This window comes from Sitophilus oryzae, unplaced genomic scaffold, assembly GCF_002938485.1.
Source record: "Sitophilus oryzae breed Bouriz unplaced genomic scaffold, Soryzae_2.0 scaffold_1499_pilon_pilon, whole genome shotgun sequence".
NCBI lineage: Eukaryota > Metazoa > Arthropoda > Insecta > Coleoptera > Curculionidae > Sitophilus > Sitophilus oryzae.
Window position 1 is genome coordinate 850712 of NW_022146168.1, and position 19048 is coordinate 869759.

Genomic DNA, 19048 nt, shown 5'->3' on the forward strand with positions numbered 1-19048 from the left:
GATTTTCAGAGGGCATTATAACGCTGTTTTTTTTCTCGATCGTGTATTGTGTATGTTTTAACACACAATAAAAATTCAATATTATTTACACACAAATATAAATTCTTATTGAACTTTTCCTGGCGCTTAAATATTTAACAACTATTTCGAAAGATATTTTTAAATATGAAAAAATGTAAGCAAATTTGTTTTCTATCTCTGTCATATCTCACTCCCTTTACATCATTCTCTAGCTTATTTTCGGATACTCTGTAACTAAGGTAATTTTTTTCTAGAAGCGAGCATGTTTTCTGGAATAAAACATCTAGTTATACTCACCCCTACTCAAAAATATGCCCATATCAAGTAAATAAAATTTTGTTTTTCGAGAAACTCGCATCCTATGAGCAATGATCGAAAATATAAAGATATATGTTAACGATTTTAGAAAATATTATCAGAGCCGTAAATTTGGTGCACTAAATAAAAATTTTATAATAATATAAGAAAGCTACCTCCGCGGCTTTTTTGACTCGTCTCAGGGGATCGATTTGATGTCGAATCAAAATAATTCACCTAAATTTTTAGCTCTTTAACTCAAACGGTTTTCGAGATTTTCAAAAAAAAACTGTTTTTTCGGCTCAACTTTCGTTTAGCTGAAATCTGTTATATAAAAAATGACTTTATATATGCGTTCTAGAAGGCGTTAGGAGTACAAATATACAAAAATGCGTCATTTTCAATTTTCGGCTGAAATCTGTTACATCAAAACTAGTCTTCGGGGTGTGTTTTAGACATTTTTCTAAACATAAAAACACAAAAAAGTGGAATTTTTTTATTTTTATTTTACATAAAAAAATGCTTTGAGTTTAGAATAGCCGAAATCAGTTACATGAAAAATGAACTTATATTTGTTTTATACGAGCCTTTATGAGCAAAGAAATACAAAAAAATTCCTGCGGAAATGTGTCAATGTCATTTTGTGCACTTTGTTTTTCATACATTTTTCAGTTTAGAAGCTTACGGGACCCGGGAGCGAATAGGGGTGCTGGGTGGGGTAAAACATCTTTCGGAGGAATAACAATTCTTGTAGAATAGATAATATAGGTTCTTGTAAACTATAAGTCCCTCGGAATGTTGCACTTATTCTGGTTTTTTATTAAAGTTTTACGTAAATAGGGCTGATTCAAAACAAAAAATCATTGGATCATGCAGTTTTCTTTTATATTTTAATAATTAACTGTGATTTTGCAAACATATTAGATTGGTTAGCATTTGGGTTGCTTTGGTTAGCTTTTCTTTGTGGAAGGTGTTAAGCTGTGGTTTTTATTTATTTTATTGTGGTGGATTGTTGCGCGACTGGTGGAAAATCAAGTTTAACCGCCTTATCTCTCAGGGAGCTGCCTTGAGGTAAAGTACCCGGCGCGTTTATTTTTGAGTGGTCTCCCCATTTCCAATAGGCCTAATCCATATGTCGTCAACTTAGGTTTCTTTTGAGGTGGAAGGTTCATCAGAGTTCCTTCGTTTTTTGATGTTACTGGCTGTTCAATATAATCTTCCTGAATGTCTTCCACATCTGTATCATATTCTGGTTCATATCTTTTCATCATATCTTTATCGAGAGGAAAATTGTCCTCGTACTCATCTTCGTCTAATTTTGCCACTTCCAAACTATTCGAACATGATTTGCCCTGACAAAGTGCACACATTACCGAGCAACGCAAATCTGCTTTGCGGCAACTACAAGATGTATTACAATCTTTGGCACCTTTACATGAAATCAGATTTAATAATTCTTGGGAAGTAGCAATGGGCATCAACCCATTCTTTGAATTTTTCCATACCCAATCTAGAGCTGATTTTTCATTCCCATATCATAGCTGTACCTGACTGTACATACGGAAGGAGTGCAAGCGAGCTGCGTCTTTGGTCTGTGGTAATGATGCTAGGTTTGGTAAGCTTTTGGTAATAGATTTTACGAAACACTGGTATCTGTACTTATCTAATGAGTCGCATTTTTTGGATCCATATAGATGAAGAAGAAATCGTTCTCCAGCCTTTTCTATATCTTCTGGGGATGTGTTTGAGTCTTCGAAAGTTTGTGCAGCTGTCTGTAATAATTCTTTTTCTTTCTGTAAAACTTTAACGAATTTAATTTTTCCTTGTCTGTATAATGCTGATGTGGTGTCGCGTGGAGAAATAAAATGTTGTCCATAACTGAAGCATCTAGATTCATATTATGGTGTGCATACCTCTATTTTGCGACTTCCCCTTGCCTGGCTTTAGAAAATAAATATTTGACCGAGACCCATTTAAGGCAGTAAGAATTACAAGTAAATCGGTGTCTTCTCCGACTATAATTACCGTTTGATTGTGATTTGATCCTTCAATTGCAGTGTAGACAATTAATGTGTCAGCATCTTCATCAGCCTGCTTGACTAAGAAGCCCTCGTTCGTCAAACGATTACATATCATTGATAATATTCGACATTTGTTCCTCTCATTTGACAAGAATTTTCCCTGAGACACTGTTGCCGTCATTTTTTCATCAAAATAAATTTCCGGTGATAAACCGAGATAACTTGGAAACGGGTCGTCGCCCGGAAAAAGTACATAGAACGTTTTTTATAGAGTATTTCCTCTTCTTTAATTTTGGTCTGTACATTTTTTGCACTAATGTTGATAGAAATCGAATTATTAACAAATAATGAAAAATAAACCGAATTTTAGCCACTTTTTTCAAGATGGTGGCGAAATCCGGGCTTTGGGGGTGGTGCAAATTTAACACGTGGTTCCTTTAGGGTTCCCAACTTGAGCATCGGCGATTCCGGGACAATTATTTTTAAGCTTTTAAATAATTGAAACAAAACATTAAATATTAGAAATTAAAATATATTATATGTAAATGTGATTTTTAGGTCCCGGCCAAGGCAAAACTTTCGCCGGGACAAACTTTCTGATTCCTGGTTAATCCCGGCCAAACCGGGACGGTTGGGAACCCTAGGTTCCTTACACTAAACTAAACAAAATAAAATGTATTCTAGCTTGTCCGGATTTGCTCCCGCCATAAGCTATTTTTTAATACTTGGCGACTGGCCTAGTTACCAAAACGGTCAAGCACGATTTGAAACGTTCTTATTATGTATTTTATACCGATCAAAGTTTATTAAACTCTCATTTCTTTTCAAATATACATTTCACAGTACGACATTACAGACTATTAGCCTTTTTTTCCCTTATAAATACAAACATTCGAACTGTTTTTTTTTCGCTATTGAGGCGTTCAAACACCGTCTGTTTGTCCCGAAATGACACGAGACTGTAGAAAAAAAGTCGTACCGCACTATTTTTAGTACCCGATCGGCGTCAAAACGACACCGTTTGATACACATTCGATTTTTTTATCAATAGAAGTTAAAGCGACGTTTCTTGTTTTGCGGTACCCTGTCCAAACATGCCCTGGTATATTGTTTGCCCAGAAGGGTCTCGTGGTTTCGTTCAATGTTCGTAGAACAAATAGAAGTATAAAAAAAGGCTGATGCGTATGTAATCCCGGCCATATAAAATAAGTAGCTTTTTGGTCAAACAGTGTGTAGTACCTTGTGCGATAACGACATTTTCGCCAGTAGTGAAGACAGTTGAGTGAAAAAAATGCGGCCATCAAGTGGGTGCATTTCTATATTGTTTATACCATTAGTGTTTAATTGTTTTTTTGGAGTTAATGATGTAATTACTGTGTGAGTTTGAAGGATGCACTGATTTTCTTACGAAAGATTTAGTGCACTGCGATAATGAATTTTTGTTTGAGGATGTCGTGATAGAGGTTGTTTTTTTTTAATTGTGTGTTTTTTGCTTTGGTTTTTTGTAATTTTTTGGATATTGTCTTATCAAAATAATATTTTTCCTCGAAAGACAGACAATACATTTTTTTTGAATTTGGGAATTACCTAAAATATATTCTTTTAAATTTTGTAATTTACAAATACTTAACCCAAATTTTTGGCCTTTGTTTAGTTCAAATTCTAATTTTTGTTGTTGATACAGATACAAGAAATACCTATACAATCTTCTAGAATTTATGGCACTAAACCAAATATCTACCATAACACAAAAACATATTTTATGTTTTGTTAGGGTTTTTATAGAGTAAAAATCTCTTTAACATGAGAAATGTACATGAAACATGTTTTGGCTGTTTACATTTTTTTTTAAGATACCAACCAAAGTTATGTTTTCATAACACCCTGTATATTTATAAATTATCCTTTCCGATTTTTTTTTTTATTTTCTTGGGAAAACTCTAATTAAGTTTTCATTTGGTTTTTCATATCTTTATTTCATTTTTATAAGTGTCGAACATAATCCAAAAATGCCATACAAAAAATTCACAAACACATAACATAATGTTTACTATAATTAATAAACTAAAATAAATTTATAAATTATATGATCTTGCTTGCTATGAGCAGAGCTATCACAAATCGTTTAAAAAACGATTTAAATCAAAGATCAAAAATATATTTCATTTAGACAAACGATTTAAGTCAAAGATACTTTTTGTGTTCGTGATTTAAATATTTTTAGAAAGATACTTTTAATGTATTTTTGTGAAAGCGTTGCGAAATTGGCAGTTTTTGATATTTATTTGAAATTCGAAATGACATTCTTTTAGGCACTAGTATCTAAAAGTGACACTTGTTTAGGCACTAATGTCTAATAGTAAAAAGGTAGGTTTCAAAGTTGTAGGTGGTCTCGTATAAGTTTTTCGACTTCTCGGGCACTTAACGTGGATAGCGCAGTTTCAGCAGCTTGTTGAATATCCAAAGACTCGTCATTCTCACTCATTTTTTCACAAAACTTTGTAATACGGCGACGTTTGAACCTGACAGAACTTTGTCATTAAACAATCATACAATGCATAAACAATGCCTAATGCCTTAGAAACTGATTACCAGAACATTTTAAAAAATGTTAACACATTCATTTCGCAACTTGTTACGTAAATAGCTATTAAATCATTCAGAAATATTTAATTGTTTTTTTGATAATTTAGATCACTTATATCATTACATGATTTAAATCTTCTCTAACGATTTAAATCATTTAGTGATTGAACTCACTTTATAGGATTAGATCACTTCTAACCGATTTAAATTCTTACGAAAGTATTTAAGTAATTTTGTTAGTATTTAAATCTTCTCTAAAAGATTTAAATCATATTTTTAAGTTCAAAATCAAAGGTAATTTCTAAAAAGATTTAAATCTTGAATCAAAAATTATCGAACGTAACAGCTCTGGCTATGAGCGTTTCAAAAATACAGGGTGTCCCAGAAATAAGTTCAAGTATTTTAAGGGGTGGTAGATCTCGATTAAAGAAACATATTTTCTATTTATCGTTTTTCAAATAAGTCCAAAATATCGGAGTTATTTTACTTTGAAAATTTCCAAAAAAAATGATTTTTTTGCTAAAATTTTGAGAACCACTGGATCTTTTCTGGATTTTATTTCTTGTAAATTTAATAATAATGTAAATAAAAAAAAATCGAATTTTCAAATTTTTTGTTCGCGAAAAAAACCTCATAGGCGTGTTTCTGGGGTTGAATTATACTACCAGTTAAAATACTTGCACTTATTTCTGGGACACCTGACCTAAATAAAACAGATAACTCCCAAAATAAGACAGATAGTAGTATACTTAGAATAGAGTTGAGGGTTGGAACCTTTGGTGTTACACAGCAAAATAAAACACTAAATCACCACAATACACCAAAACACTTTTACTTTTACACTGGATGCGCGTAAACTGCAGTTTATAATCATCTACTGATGATGCTAACATGGTTAGCGAAACGCGCGTCCAGTGTCAAAGTAAAAGTGTTTTGGTGTATTATGGTGATTTAGTGTTTTATTTTGTTTTGTTTTTGTAGTAGTATACTTTTAATAATTCTTTTGTTTCTTTTATTATCAATCACGGCCTACTAAAAAAGTGATCTTTTAATGAAAACGTTTAAATATTGCACAGTAAATAGTGAACATAAGAGTGTTATATATTTTTATTAAAAGGCCTAAGGCATTTATTTTTTTAAAAATGTAAAATAATTTAAAAAACACATTTTTTGAATAAAACGTTTACATGAATTTCTCTACCAATAAATTTCATAGACTTGGTTATCAAACCGTGTTCACGTTGATTATTTAAATACCTACAAATTTTCTAAAAAAATTAAAATTAACACATTTTTTGAACACAACAAAATAATATTAATTAAGCAAAACTAGAAAACGTCATTTTTACTGCATCACACGCAAATAAAAATTAATACGTAGCCAAGAGTCATTCAGGATTTCTCTGGGGGTGCCCAGCAGTACATGGGGGGGGGGGGCAGGCACCCCCGGCCACCCCTGTAGTTACGCCAATGAGGAAGCCGGATCATATGATTTATAAATATACAGGATGTTCTATTTAAGGAAACATAACTTTAGTTCATATCTTCAAAAATATTTTTTTCGTGGAAAAACATACCACGCTACGGTATTCTACATGAAAAGTTCTACAAGAAACAGTTTTCTCCCTCTCTTTTACAATAACAAAAATACGGGGGGTGTCCCAAATTGCAAAATTTTCAAAAACACTCTGTAACTTGGAAATGATGAGGGCTATGAAAATTTTGTTTACAGCATCTTCCGTTTAACAAAAAAGTGGGAAGGGTTTGTGCAAACGCAACCTCCTGTCTTCACTAATAACGGAGATACCTTATGATTTCAATCAAAATGGGACACCCTGTACATGTCTACGGGTAAAATCAAAAGTATATCAAGTGTTTCTAAAAATTTATAGTTACATTTTTATTAGAATTTAATTCTTTCTTAAATCGCTGCATTTTCTCTAGGTCAAAGGTTGAAAAAACTGATTAAAAATTCCAAAAAAAAACCGTAAATTAGCATTCGTGCTTGCTCGACGCGGATCACGATAAAACCTTTGATTACAAGGTGTAGTGAGCGACATATAGAACATAATATGGAGATTGTGATAAAAGTAAAAGTGAAACATGCGGCCTTGTATCGAAAAACTATTCAAGCTAGGAAGCCGTTACGTATATTGAGATAAAATCTTAAATATTAAGCATTGAACATATAGAAAATTAATTATATCATTTTAATAATAATATTTGGTACAATCCTCTGTTAGTTTTGCTGGATTGTTTTCATATATTATTCAGTTTTTATAATTTTTAGCCGACCATACCAGTAGGTATGGTAGGCTATTAAGATCGGCAAAAAAAAGTTTTTTTAATTTCACTCAGAATGAGTCTTTTACATTTGAGGATCATCCCTTGCTTGCTAATTGACGAACTCCACAATCATTGAACGAAAATATTTTAGTACGGTTCCGGAAACTTTAATTAATACTACCAATTAGGGTTCAGATCTTTTTGGTCATCACAGAACCGGGCTAACAATAATAAACATATTTTTTTGTTAGGTGAGAAAGTCCTTTGATACTTTCGAAGTCGAAAATCAAAAATGTAATGATGCTATTTCTTATTGTTCTTGCTTCTTTTCAAGAGAAAAGAAGCAAGAACAATAAGAAATAGCATCTGTAACGTTAAAAGATTAACGTTACAGTTGAGGGTTGGAACCTTTGGTGTTACACAGCAAAATAAAATACTAAATCACCACAATACACCAAAACACTTTTACTTTTACACTGGACGCGCGTTTCGCTAACCATGTTAGCATCATCAGCAGATGATTATAAAACTTGAGTTCATAAAAAACTTCAGTTTTATAATCATCTGCTGATGATGCTAACATGGTTAACGAAACGCGCGTCCAGTGTAAAAGTAAAAGTGTTTTGGTGTATTATGGTGATTTAGTGTTTTATTTTGTTTTGTCTTTTAACGTTCCTATAATATTTATTATGTTATGTTTTAATTTTAATAGATATTTGCATTTTTAATTCAATATTTTAGGGCTTTCGTCTCAAATTCAGTTGATATATGTTGTTTGATGTGAAATTTAAGTTGCCTCTATACTTTTTTCTTCACTTGTGTTCATGTTAATTTTTTCATGATTACTCATGTTAATTTTTTTATGACTCTACTTAATAATTGGATATTGTTTTCATTAAAAATCTCAATTTTTATCCATTTTACTTTGAAAAATCATCCTTTGCTTTCTGATTGATGAACTGCACCACCATTGAACAAAAATTAGTCAGTACCGAAAAAAACGGGAAATCCCGGTTCCGAAAAACAACTCCGGTTCCGGAAATCCTATTAAAAACGGTCCATCGCCGTTCTTACGATTTGGGTAATTCTGTACTTAAAACAGCTCCAAGTGACCCAAGACCACTAGTTTATAGGACTGATATCCACAGTCTACAACATACCTACTTTTTTTTTCTAAAAATATCACCGTTTGTTTCACTTGATGACAATTAATGCAAATGTGTTTTGAACATATTTCTTCAATGGTTATCACAAGGTTATCGTAAGGCAAAATTGGCCTAACCCGACCAGAGGCTGATTTGACAAATTAAAATCGTTTAAACAAGGATAATTTTTATTGAAATTGTCTCAATTTAACGCATACATGGATATGTATGTCCATTCCGATTAGGTTAAGTCCGTTGACCCCGACGCGATTGATACGAGATCCGAAATAGTTTTATTCAGTGTTGCCAGGTCAAAAAATCGATAATCGTTAGAAAAAAATACCAACATTTTACTATACATAGTGTATAGTGAGATTCTAGTATTTTTTTCTAGCCATTATTGCTAGAAATGCCGTGATGACATGGGTAATGATTTAAGGGGATGATTCTTGGACATATTCTAAGAAAAAAAATCATATGAATGTAAACATATTTTTTTTTGCAATACCTTTGATGTTATTACAGATACCTTTATGGAAATTGTTACTGGTATACGATTGTCTTTTATATTTTGCATACAGAAGCATAGTAGGCACCTGTCAATATGTAGTGAATGTCAAAATTAACTGTTATCTTTAACTTAACGTCAAAGTTTTAGACCAGCCTCGTTTAAAGCTGTACCTAAGCTAAATTTTTGATGTTGACGTATCAGTCGAAAAATGAAATTAAGCCAAGAAAATTTTCGCGCAGTAATTTTTTGCAATTTTCGAAGACAGTTGTCTGAACAAGAATTCCTTGCCGAGTTGATTTCTGTTTTTTGACACTGAAGCACCACATCAGTTGACAATTTCTCGTTGGGATGGAGAATTTAACCGTAGACTGTATTAGCCTTGTTTATATATTGTCGAGGTGTATTACTGGTTGCATAACTGCATTACTGCTACATAACCGCAACGTGCATTGAGGAACCTGGCGAATTCGCCAGAAAGTAAAAAAAAATTACAGAATTCTTTAGAACGTTCCAGAAACACTCGCTAGGGGTTTGGTTTGGTTTTGGAAATTATTATTTCAATATGTTGGTACATTATTTATAATTTATGATAATGCTAATTACTGTTAATAAATATTTAAAAAAAAGTTACATACCTACTTTAATTTGATTTAATGCAGATTTATAAAAGAATCATTTCATTCTTAGATTATTTTATTCTAAATTGGAGTGTTTTACGAATTTTACGATATTTTTTTTTGATAAACATAAAACGTTTTACATTCTTGATTAAATGTTCAAAAAATTGAAACTTGCTTCAATAATATTATTTGACATTAAAATAAATATAATATATTGTACTTAATACACCATCTAAATCTTTATAACACCAATTAAATATGTGTTAATGTAAAATATGGCCAGAGTTTTAAAATCAAGTTTGCTTTAACTTTGTATATGTGAAGAATTATAGAAACTAAAAATATTATTTTAACTGACACACAAAGCTCGTTAAACCATAAAACTTTCTAAAAGCAGGATACATGTCTAACTGAAATAATTCAAGTACATTTTCATTAAAAAAATGTATCAGGAAAATAATTTAATTAGATAATGCAAGATTTATTTTTTATTCTGTTCCATATGGTCCTCAGTATTTTCAATACACAGGGTGTTTTCTACGACGTTCTCTATGGGTTTCTCGAAAACTACTGGAGTTAGAGAGTCGGTTAAATGGGGAAAGAATTGCAGTTTTGCGAGCCTTTTAAATATGCGCCTTTCATATTTTTGAAAAAGTTTATGGATTACTAGATATTTCGAAAAAAAATGGCTATTTTAAAAATTGTCCCTAATTCCATTATAGTCTATTTTAGACAATAAGTTTTCAGATAAAAGTTGTAGATAATCACATCCTTAATGAGATTGCGTCCTCTGTTTTTTTTCTAAAGCCTGTCATTTTTGACATATGACACAAACATATGTTTTTTTTAATGGAAACCATAGTTGGCTAGAACTTCATAAAAAGCGTCATTTTTAGGATTTTCAGCTATATCTGGTAAGCCATGCAACCATGCAACTTTTTCAAAAATCTGAAAGGCGCATATTCATGACCCCACAAAACTGCAATTCTTTCCTCGTTTAACCGATTCTATCTCCAGTAGTTTCCAAGATACCCATAGAGAACATCGTAGGAAACTCACCCTGTATATACAATATACAGTAGTGTGAGTGGTGATGAATCCTGGATTTACTCTTATGAACCCGAAAATAAACGTCAATCGGTTGTTTGGATGTTCCGAGATAAACCAAAACCAACTAAGTTATCCTCGAAATGTTTGCAAAAAGATGGTGACGACATTTGTGTTGCAAAAGCGGATCATGTATCAATAATTCTCTTCGTGGAGAATAATTCGAAAAACAATAGTGTTTAAAAGTTATCTACTGTTTTTTATATGCAAAATAAATGACAACCCTCGTACTACTGGTGCCTAGATTAAGTGAAATTTACTCGACCTGACAACACCGGTTTTGCTCTGGAGAAAGCAGCCACCGCTTTCAACAAACGTTATATATGGTCAAAGAATGTATTTTAATTAAATCGATCTCAGATACGGACAATAAGGTCGATACTCTCCAACTTTTAAGAAAATAGCATGATTTTTATCGTATGTTTGATTTTTTTATCGAGAAATTTATTACATTAGTTAATTACTCCCCTAACCGCAACTCGAAATTTTTTATGCGTCATTAAGAATTATTTAAAAACGACTTATTTGCATGATTGATAGGTATAATTTTATCGGTATGGCCATAAACTAGGAAATTTTTGACTAGATATTTAATTTTCTCAAATTTATAACTAATTTAGGACATTGAAAAAAAAAATAATTACGAAATTTAAGAATTTTTTATAAATCTTTTTTCAAATGTCGTTATTCCAAACTGCACTTTATTGAATATACCAGTATTAATGGTGGCTTAGAGAGAAACTTGAGATATATTGTGTCAAGTTATTTGAAAAGACTCGATGGCAAGTAAAGTATTACAATTATTGTAAGTTAATAATTCAGATGTATGTGAATGTTTAATGTATTTAATTTTAAAATACCATAGGACCGAAAAGAAAACAGCGTCAAAGACGGTTGGCCAAAGACAATCGATGATTTTGGCGAGGTCAAGCCCTATAAACGTCATTTACTTGGCCCGCCCTCTTCTTATTTTTTAATAGGACTTATTGCCAGTTGGCATTAAAGAAGGTTGTAGTTTATTTTAAATGGTTTTTAAATTCTGTAGTTTAAATTCGAGAAAAAAATATTTTTTTTTGAAATAATTTTGTGTGGCTAGAAATTTTCTATTATTTTTTAGTTTTTCTGTAATTAGGGCTAATTCTTAACGAGTTTTATGTTCAATTTTTGGTAAATGACATCTAGAGATTGACCTCGCCAAAATTATCAACGATTGTTCAGTCGCCTTTGACGTCGTTTTTTTTTCGATCAACATACAGATTACAGTCTTAAATAAGTGCAAATATTTTAGGGGTGGTATATTTCAATCCCAGAAACACGTCTATGAGTTTTTTTCGCAAAAAAGATGTTTCGTTTTGTTCAAAATTTTAAAAGAAAACCGTGCATTTTCTTTTAAAATTTCTTGTATATTTTTGAAAACTTTTTAGAACTGCCTGTTCACTGCAAATTTTTCCACGATATAATTTCCTTCTTCTCTGATATTACCATGGTTACGGCTTTACTCTATGGTTACGGCACTAAAAAGGATGCAAATACAGAAAAATTCGGTGGCTCTCGAAAATTTTTTAAAAATAAATCCAGTTTTTTTAATATTTTCAAACTTGAATAACTCGGTTATTTTTGACGTATTTGAAAAACGGCAAAGAAAAAATCTGTTTCTTTTATCAAGATCTACCAGATCATTTTTACTTTTAGTATGCATTTTACATTTTGATTATTGATTTTACAATAGATATATTGCCTGTTCCTTAGAGAAATAATAGAACGTAGAGGGACACTTATATACAGGGTGTAAATAAATAAGAGTGAAAAAATTAAAAAGGTGATTGCTTATTAATAATAATAATGTAGATTTTTCACTTTTTCACTTTTTTTTCAATTTGATTTGCAGCATCGAAAGTTTTTATATTTTCCTGCAACTAATATCGTCTTTAATTCTCTTCCAGAACCTTTCCTTCTCGATGAGAAAATGCTCCCGCTGCTGGACGATGTGGAGCCACCCCGCGGCGCCGTCGCCGTGCCGGTGCCCCTCAAGTCCGAGTACTACAAGAGCCCCGAGGACAACACCTTCCTCCTCAACGAGCTGGAAAAGGTCTACTACGAACTGAACCACGGCACCCTAACGCCACCTCAGAGCCCGCCGGGTAACCAGCCCGTCACCGTGACCACGCTCGAACCGATCCTGGGCAACCCCTTCCCCCAGATCGTCACCAAGGATGCCGCCGTCGTCTACTCCGTACCTGAGAAGCACGAGGGCGGTCTTGCTTTCGCTGTTGATATGAGTTACGCCTCTATGCCCACGCCTCAACCGGACATCGCACACGAACTGGCTGTTGTGGATGAGTTGGTCCGTACCCGCGCCGAAGACATCATGCAATGGAATAGCAGCGGACCTTCTTCTCCCGATAGCAGTTGTAACAGTAGTAACTTCGGGGATTGCTCTTCTGACGACCCGGAATGGATGCCCGAGCCCGTTGAACACTACAGCACTTACGAAGAGCTGGTGCAGAAAACGCAAACGCGCAAAAGAAGGTCCAATCCGTACTGCAACTCTCCCGACGACAAGAAGTCGCGTAAGAAGGAGCAGAACAAGAACGCTGCCACCAGATACCGCATGAAGAAGAAGGCCGAAGTTGAGGAGATCCTTCACGAAGAGAAACAACTGTTGGAGTCGCACGGAGAATTGAACACGAAGATAACGGATTTGCAGCGCGAAATCAAGTACTTGAAGGGGCTGATGCGCGACCTGCTCAAGGCTAAAGGCGTTATCCATTAGGAAAAAAACAACACAGCTTTATTTTTGATTATTTTTTGTAGTGAATTTTAATCTCAATTTAATGTATTTTGTTATTTTTTGTTCGTTGAATCCAGTTTACGTTTGATAGAATTGGTAGTCTTAAGGAAAGATGTTTTAAGTTAATTTTAATTTGTAGGTTACAAGAGGGACGCGGGGGATTCGGACCCGCAGCGTCCGGATACTGCGCGTTTCTCGCTTTTTATTTTCTTTTTTATATAAACCCTTAGATTCGTTAAGAAATGATATATTATCCACTTTTATTAACACAATGTCATAATATGCAATCATATACTAATAAATTTAGGTGGGAACATAACAGGTAGTTTTTCTTACAATATAAACCCATACATTCGGACTGGATAAACGGAATCCAACAAACGAGGGCTCGTTTATAAGAGAGTTTCTTACTCTATATTATATCGTATAAACAATAATAATAAGCTTTTGAATGTAGACGCTAGGGGGTGCGGACTTGCAACTTAACAAACATTGCGCGTTTTTTTCAAAAAAAAATTAAATGTGATAGTATATGTAATTTTAGCTGATGGTAAAGAGTAATAAAAGCTTAAAAAGTCAGTGAAAACCGCATCTTGATATCCTCTTTCAAACCAAAGATATCAGCAAAATTATAATAAATAAGAAAAAATAAACCCTTAATTACCTTATTTTTATAACATGGTTACAGTAGCCCTCTTGATTATTATGACCATTCTAATAAAAAAATAAGACAGAAACGGTTAGTTTATTCTAAAATCGACAATATACCAGAATACCATAATACTAGGTGTATTAATATCTAATAATTAAGATATCAATGACAATGAATAAGAAACGGCGCCTCAATCATGCCTCAATGAAGTAATGGTAGGCTTTGGAAAAAAGTTGCCTTTGACGTAATAGTTTAAACGTCAAAGTGTTATTAGATCAACATTTTCATAGTCTTAGCAGCGTTTTTTTCTCTTTTTAAGGAAGGTATTTTTAGAAAAGCAATCAAAAGATAAAAAAAAACGTTGCTGAGAATCAAGAACGGTTAACTAATAGGTTATAACTAACTAATAGGTTAACTGTTCTTGGCTGAGACTATCAAAATATTGATATACCTAATAATATTTTGATGTTTAAACTATCCCTTTAAAAGCAACTATTTCCAAAGCCTACCATGAATTCACTGATGCGTCGTTTCTTGTTCACTGTCATTAATATCTTAAATATTAGATATTAATACACCTATAGTAGTATTCTGGTACATTGTCGATTTTTTGAATAAAATACTCTTTTTTATCTTATTTTTTATTAGAATGGTTATAATCAAGAGGGCTACTGTAACCGTATTAAAAAAATAATGTTATTAAAGGCTTATTTTTTCGTATTTATTATAATTTTGCTAATATCTTTGGTTTGAAAGAGGATATCAAGATGCGGTTTTCGCTGACTGTTAAGCTTTTTAGCTCTTGTTGCTTTTTAGCTATTGTCGCTGACTGTTTAGCTCTTTACCATCAGCTAAAATTACATATCCTATCGCATTTAATTTTTCTGTAAAAACGCGCAATGTTTGTTAAATTGTAAGTCCGCGCCCCCTAGCGTCTACGTTCAAAAGCTTATTATTATCTTTTATACGGCATAATATAGAGTAATAAACGCTCTTTTAAACGCTTGTTGGATTCCGTTTATCCAGTCCGAAGTTATTAATATTTAAATAAAAACAAATCGAACCTTCCCCCACCACTTTATTTTGGCAGATAGGGAAAAATGGTTCCAACAAAAAATATTCAAAATTTTATGAAGATTATGAAGCTATTATTTATAGTACTAGTTATCTAGGCAAAATTGTGTAAAAAATCCATTTTCTTACTTTTTATAGCAGTTGCGCCCTCTAGCGACCGTTCTACAAACTTGAAGATAATTTTCAGCAATTTCTCATAGCCTTTTTAGTTATAAATATTTTTTTTCGCAAGCTCTACAACTAATACTTTCCGAGATACAGCCGAGAGCTATTTTTAGTGGGACACCCTGTACAGGTTGTCCCATTTTTGCGTGTTTTACAGGGTTTCTCGTTTATGAGCAGCGGTACAAAGATACGGTCTTCACAGTTGCTACTTTTTTATGAAACTAAAGATGGTTAACACATATTTGATGCCGCTGTTAAAGATTTATGATAAAAGTATATGGAAAAAAAGACTTGACTTAAATCTTATTTAATTACTTTTTCTATTTAAGATTTAAGAGGTAGAATAACTAACACACAGATAGAATAATTAAACACATAGTATAAAGATATCTTTTTTACTGTGGTATTACTTCAATGGGAACGAGAACAGTCTGTGTTAATATTATAGTGAACAAAAACACATGTTCAATTTTTTGTATTGTTTTAAATTCTGTTGTAATAACAATTGGTTCTTACTTTACTAAACAAATCGAGCTATATTAAAGTTTACTGTTTTTTATATAAAATGTGTTAATCATTTGTTTGAAAAGACTGAGATTAAATATACTTTTAAGATATTTAAAGCAAATTTAAAAAGCAGAACTCCTAATATTGTAAACAAAGACACCATTATATGTTATTTACATAAAATACTATTAAAAATTTCAGTCATATGAGTCAGTATATTTGAAGCCATATCTTAAATATTAGTGCTTTTATCAATAATTTCATATCCTTTCAAACTAATCTCGATCCATTGTATCCAAGTACTTTCGACTAATTTACTAAAAGTGATTTCCTGAAATACTTTGCTCCTGCTTAGTTCGACAAAGCCCATTTTCTGAAACATGCTTATACTCGGGATATTATCGAAAGAAACTTTAACAATAAACTGTTTAACTTCCAAATACTTTATGCCATATAGAAACATAAGAAGCATTGCTTCCCAGCCACATTTTCTACCTCTAGCCCACGGTTCTGCTACCATAATTTCAGCTTCGGCACATATACGGTCATCTGGAGTGGCGAAGAATAGATTTGTGTCACCAATCATGGACTCTATAATTAAGAAGTTGAAAAACAATTCTTTTTGTTTGTTTCAATTCATTTCACCTATTTCGTCTCCAGTGTTTTCGTATTTTTCTTTATAAAGAACTATAAACGTGCATTCTAAAAAGAATAAATATAACATTTTTAACAGAAATAAAAAATTAGCAACAATAGCAACTGACTATTTTCGTCTCTTTGCCATGACTTTTGCATTTCATATTCCTCCTCCAAAGAAAGTGGTTCTGAAGCAGTTAACTGCTGAAGTTCTTCGGATTGCATCCATTTATGATATCTAACAGGAAATAAATTATATCGGTTAACTGAACTTAGCAGTCGCACTTACTTTGGGACGTGTTCCTCGCGATATGGAACTAGAACTACATTTTTTCCTATAATTTTTGTATTTTTATTAATAACCATTTTAAAAAAATATTAAATATCTTAGGTTATATTCTCAAGCTCTTTAGGTTATATTCTCAAGCTCAAACTCTCTTGAGCTCAAGCTCCATAAGCTCAAGATATTTATTTTTGTTGTTGGCTTTGTCTAATAATTAACCATAGATATATAATTTAAAAAAAAGAAACTATCAATCAAAGCGTTGATCTGTGGACCACTCTTCTTTTGAAAATATTGGTAAATTGTCCAGCACATTCCTACTTTTCTTCTTTTTGATATTAAATAATGAAAAGCTCCTGGTTACGGCCGGATAGTCCTGGAGCAATGCCTTCTATTAAAAGATCAGCCTACGGGCGAGATTTATGACGTCACGCTAGTTAGATATAACGGATTAATAAATATGTTGTAGAATACATGGAAAACATAATTATTCCTCAGATTTTTGGTTTGTATTTTAAAAATGATATAGTTTAAATGAAATATACATAATATACAGTTAATAACTACAACATATATACCTATTTATAGTAATAAATACTTTGGCAAATAAACTATGAACCATACATATGCAGCAAATGTTTTACAATGTACAAATAATGTATAGGTACATAAGATAATGGGTAAAATGTAAATATATTTTAAATTTTGGGGTTTGAAAATCGATCTAATTTAACAAAAACATTGAATATCTACTAATAGTGATGTATTATTATTTGCATTCACAAAATTTATATGTATATTTTGCAAGTATCAATGTTCGAAAAATTATATTTACAAATAATACAATATTATCTAAAAAAAAGGCGTCAGCGATGGCTATGAAATGAAGATCGCTGGCATTTTATATGTTAAATTATTCTAAAATTTTGATTTTCTTGGGATTTTAGGTTCGGGAAAAACGCTGATTAAGTTTTCATTTGGGTTTTCATTATTTTTATTTGGTTTAAAAAAAAACGTTTCGGCTAACTATAGCCTTCACAGTGTTGTGTCATATGAGAAAAATAGTGTCGAATATAATCCACAAAATTACATATACAATATAATTCACACCTCATAATGTTTACTGCAATTAATAAACTAATATAAACTTATCAAAAGATGACCACATATTTTTTAAAATTATTATTCTTAACACTAAAATTATCTACATTGACTATGGGTACGCAGTAAACATTATGTGCGTGGTGTGCATATTTTATATGCAATTTTTGGATTATATTCGACACTATTTTTTTCATATGACACAACACTGATGGAGGCTATAATGTTAGCCGAACCGTTTTTTTTTAAACCAAATAAAAATAATGAAAAACCAAATGAAAAATCAATCAACGTTTTTCGAACCTAAATTCAAGAAAATCAAAAATTTAGAATATTTAGAATCAAGGTTCAAGAATATCAAATTTTCCAAGATTGTAAAATTCTAGTTAATTATTTTATGTGTACAGTTATTTAGGGAATGTCATCGATGTTCATTTCCAAGCCAACTAGACGCCGATTTTTTTCGATGATACGGTATAATTCTTACGTAAAATGTAAATAACATTAGACCAATTAAAACAAAGAAATATGAATTTCTTAGTATTTTTAGTAACACCTTTATTCTTAAAACTTAATTTTGTATTATGCAAATATACCAATTTTATTGTTATTTTATTCATATTGTATTCAGCCATCACTTAAATATTTGATATTAATTTGGTATTATAAATAATCAATACTATTCATTAAAAATTACTGAACAAATATATGTTATGCTTAACATACATTATATATTATCAAACAAAAACTTGCAAAAACACATTCTTCTTTTAAACTGTATCAGTCTTGTCTTTACAAAAATCTTTTTTAAAATTTGAACTCAAAATAATAATCTTTTTCATGATCTCTAATACACATATTCTTTATTTTTCCCTAGATCATAATACCTACTTACGTGTTTGAATCTATCGAAGCTGAACCAGCAACACTTGGAGTGGAGATTCCACAATATGAATAAAATAAACATAATTGTCCAGTTTTCATTAATACCATCATGGGAGAATATTATTTTTAAATTTATTAAAGATATTTTCAATAAAATTCTCTTGATTTATAACTCGTACCCACTTTTCTTGCTCTTCCGGACACTTTAGGCTGCCTAGTATAATAACTATCCTTAGTAACCATCCTTTCCACCAGGAACACAACAAAGATGAGGCATAGCACCAATAACACACTCCACTTAAGCTTTATTGATGAATTGTTAGAGTCTTAAAAACACACACAAAAATCACGATAAGTAAA

General features: G+C 31.8%; 2 protein-coding genes across 4 annotated transcripts in view; one reads left to right on the forward strand and one right to left on the reverse strand.

Annotated features, from left to right (window-relative positions):
* The window catches only part of LOC115877808 (activating transcription factor of chaperone), a 59208-nt gene extending 45504 nt beyond the window's left edge, over positions 1–13704 (forward strand). For 2 of the 3 annotated variants that reach the window (XM_030894128.1, XM_030894129.1), the window contains one exon: positions 12538–13704. In XM_030894128.1, the coding sequence (XP_030749988.1) occupies positions 12538–13367 (830 nt within the window). In that variant the 3' untranslated portion in view covers positions 13368–13704. Of the gene's footprint in view, positions 1–3536; positions 3644–12537 lie in introns of those variants that run through there. The other variant, XM_030894130.1, reaches the window with a different exon arrangement.
* A 1954-nt stretch (positions 13705–15658) lies between these two features.
* On the reverse strand, positions 15659–16900 carry LOC115877929 (N-acetyltransferase 9-like protein). Its single transcript, XM_030894276.1, has 4 exons — positions 16709–16900; positions 16548–16657; positions 16429–16485; positions 15659–16374 (listed from the first exon to the last, which is right to left on the reverse strand). Exons 1-4 carry the CDS (start codon positions 16783–16785, stop codon positions 16016–16018), a joined length of 603 nt encoding a protein of 200 aa, XP_030750136.1. The 5' UTR covers positions 16786–16900; the 3' UTR covers positions 15659–16015.
* Positions 16901–19048: the final 2148 nt, after the last annotated feature.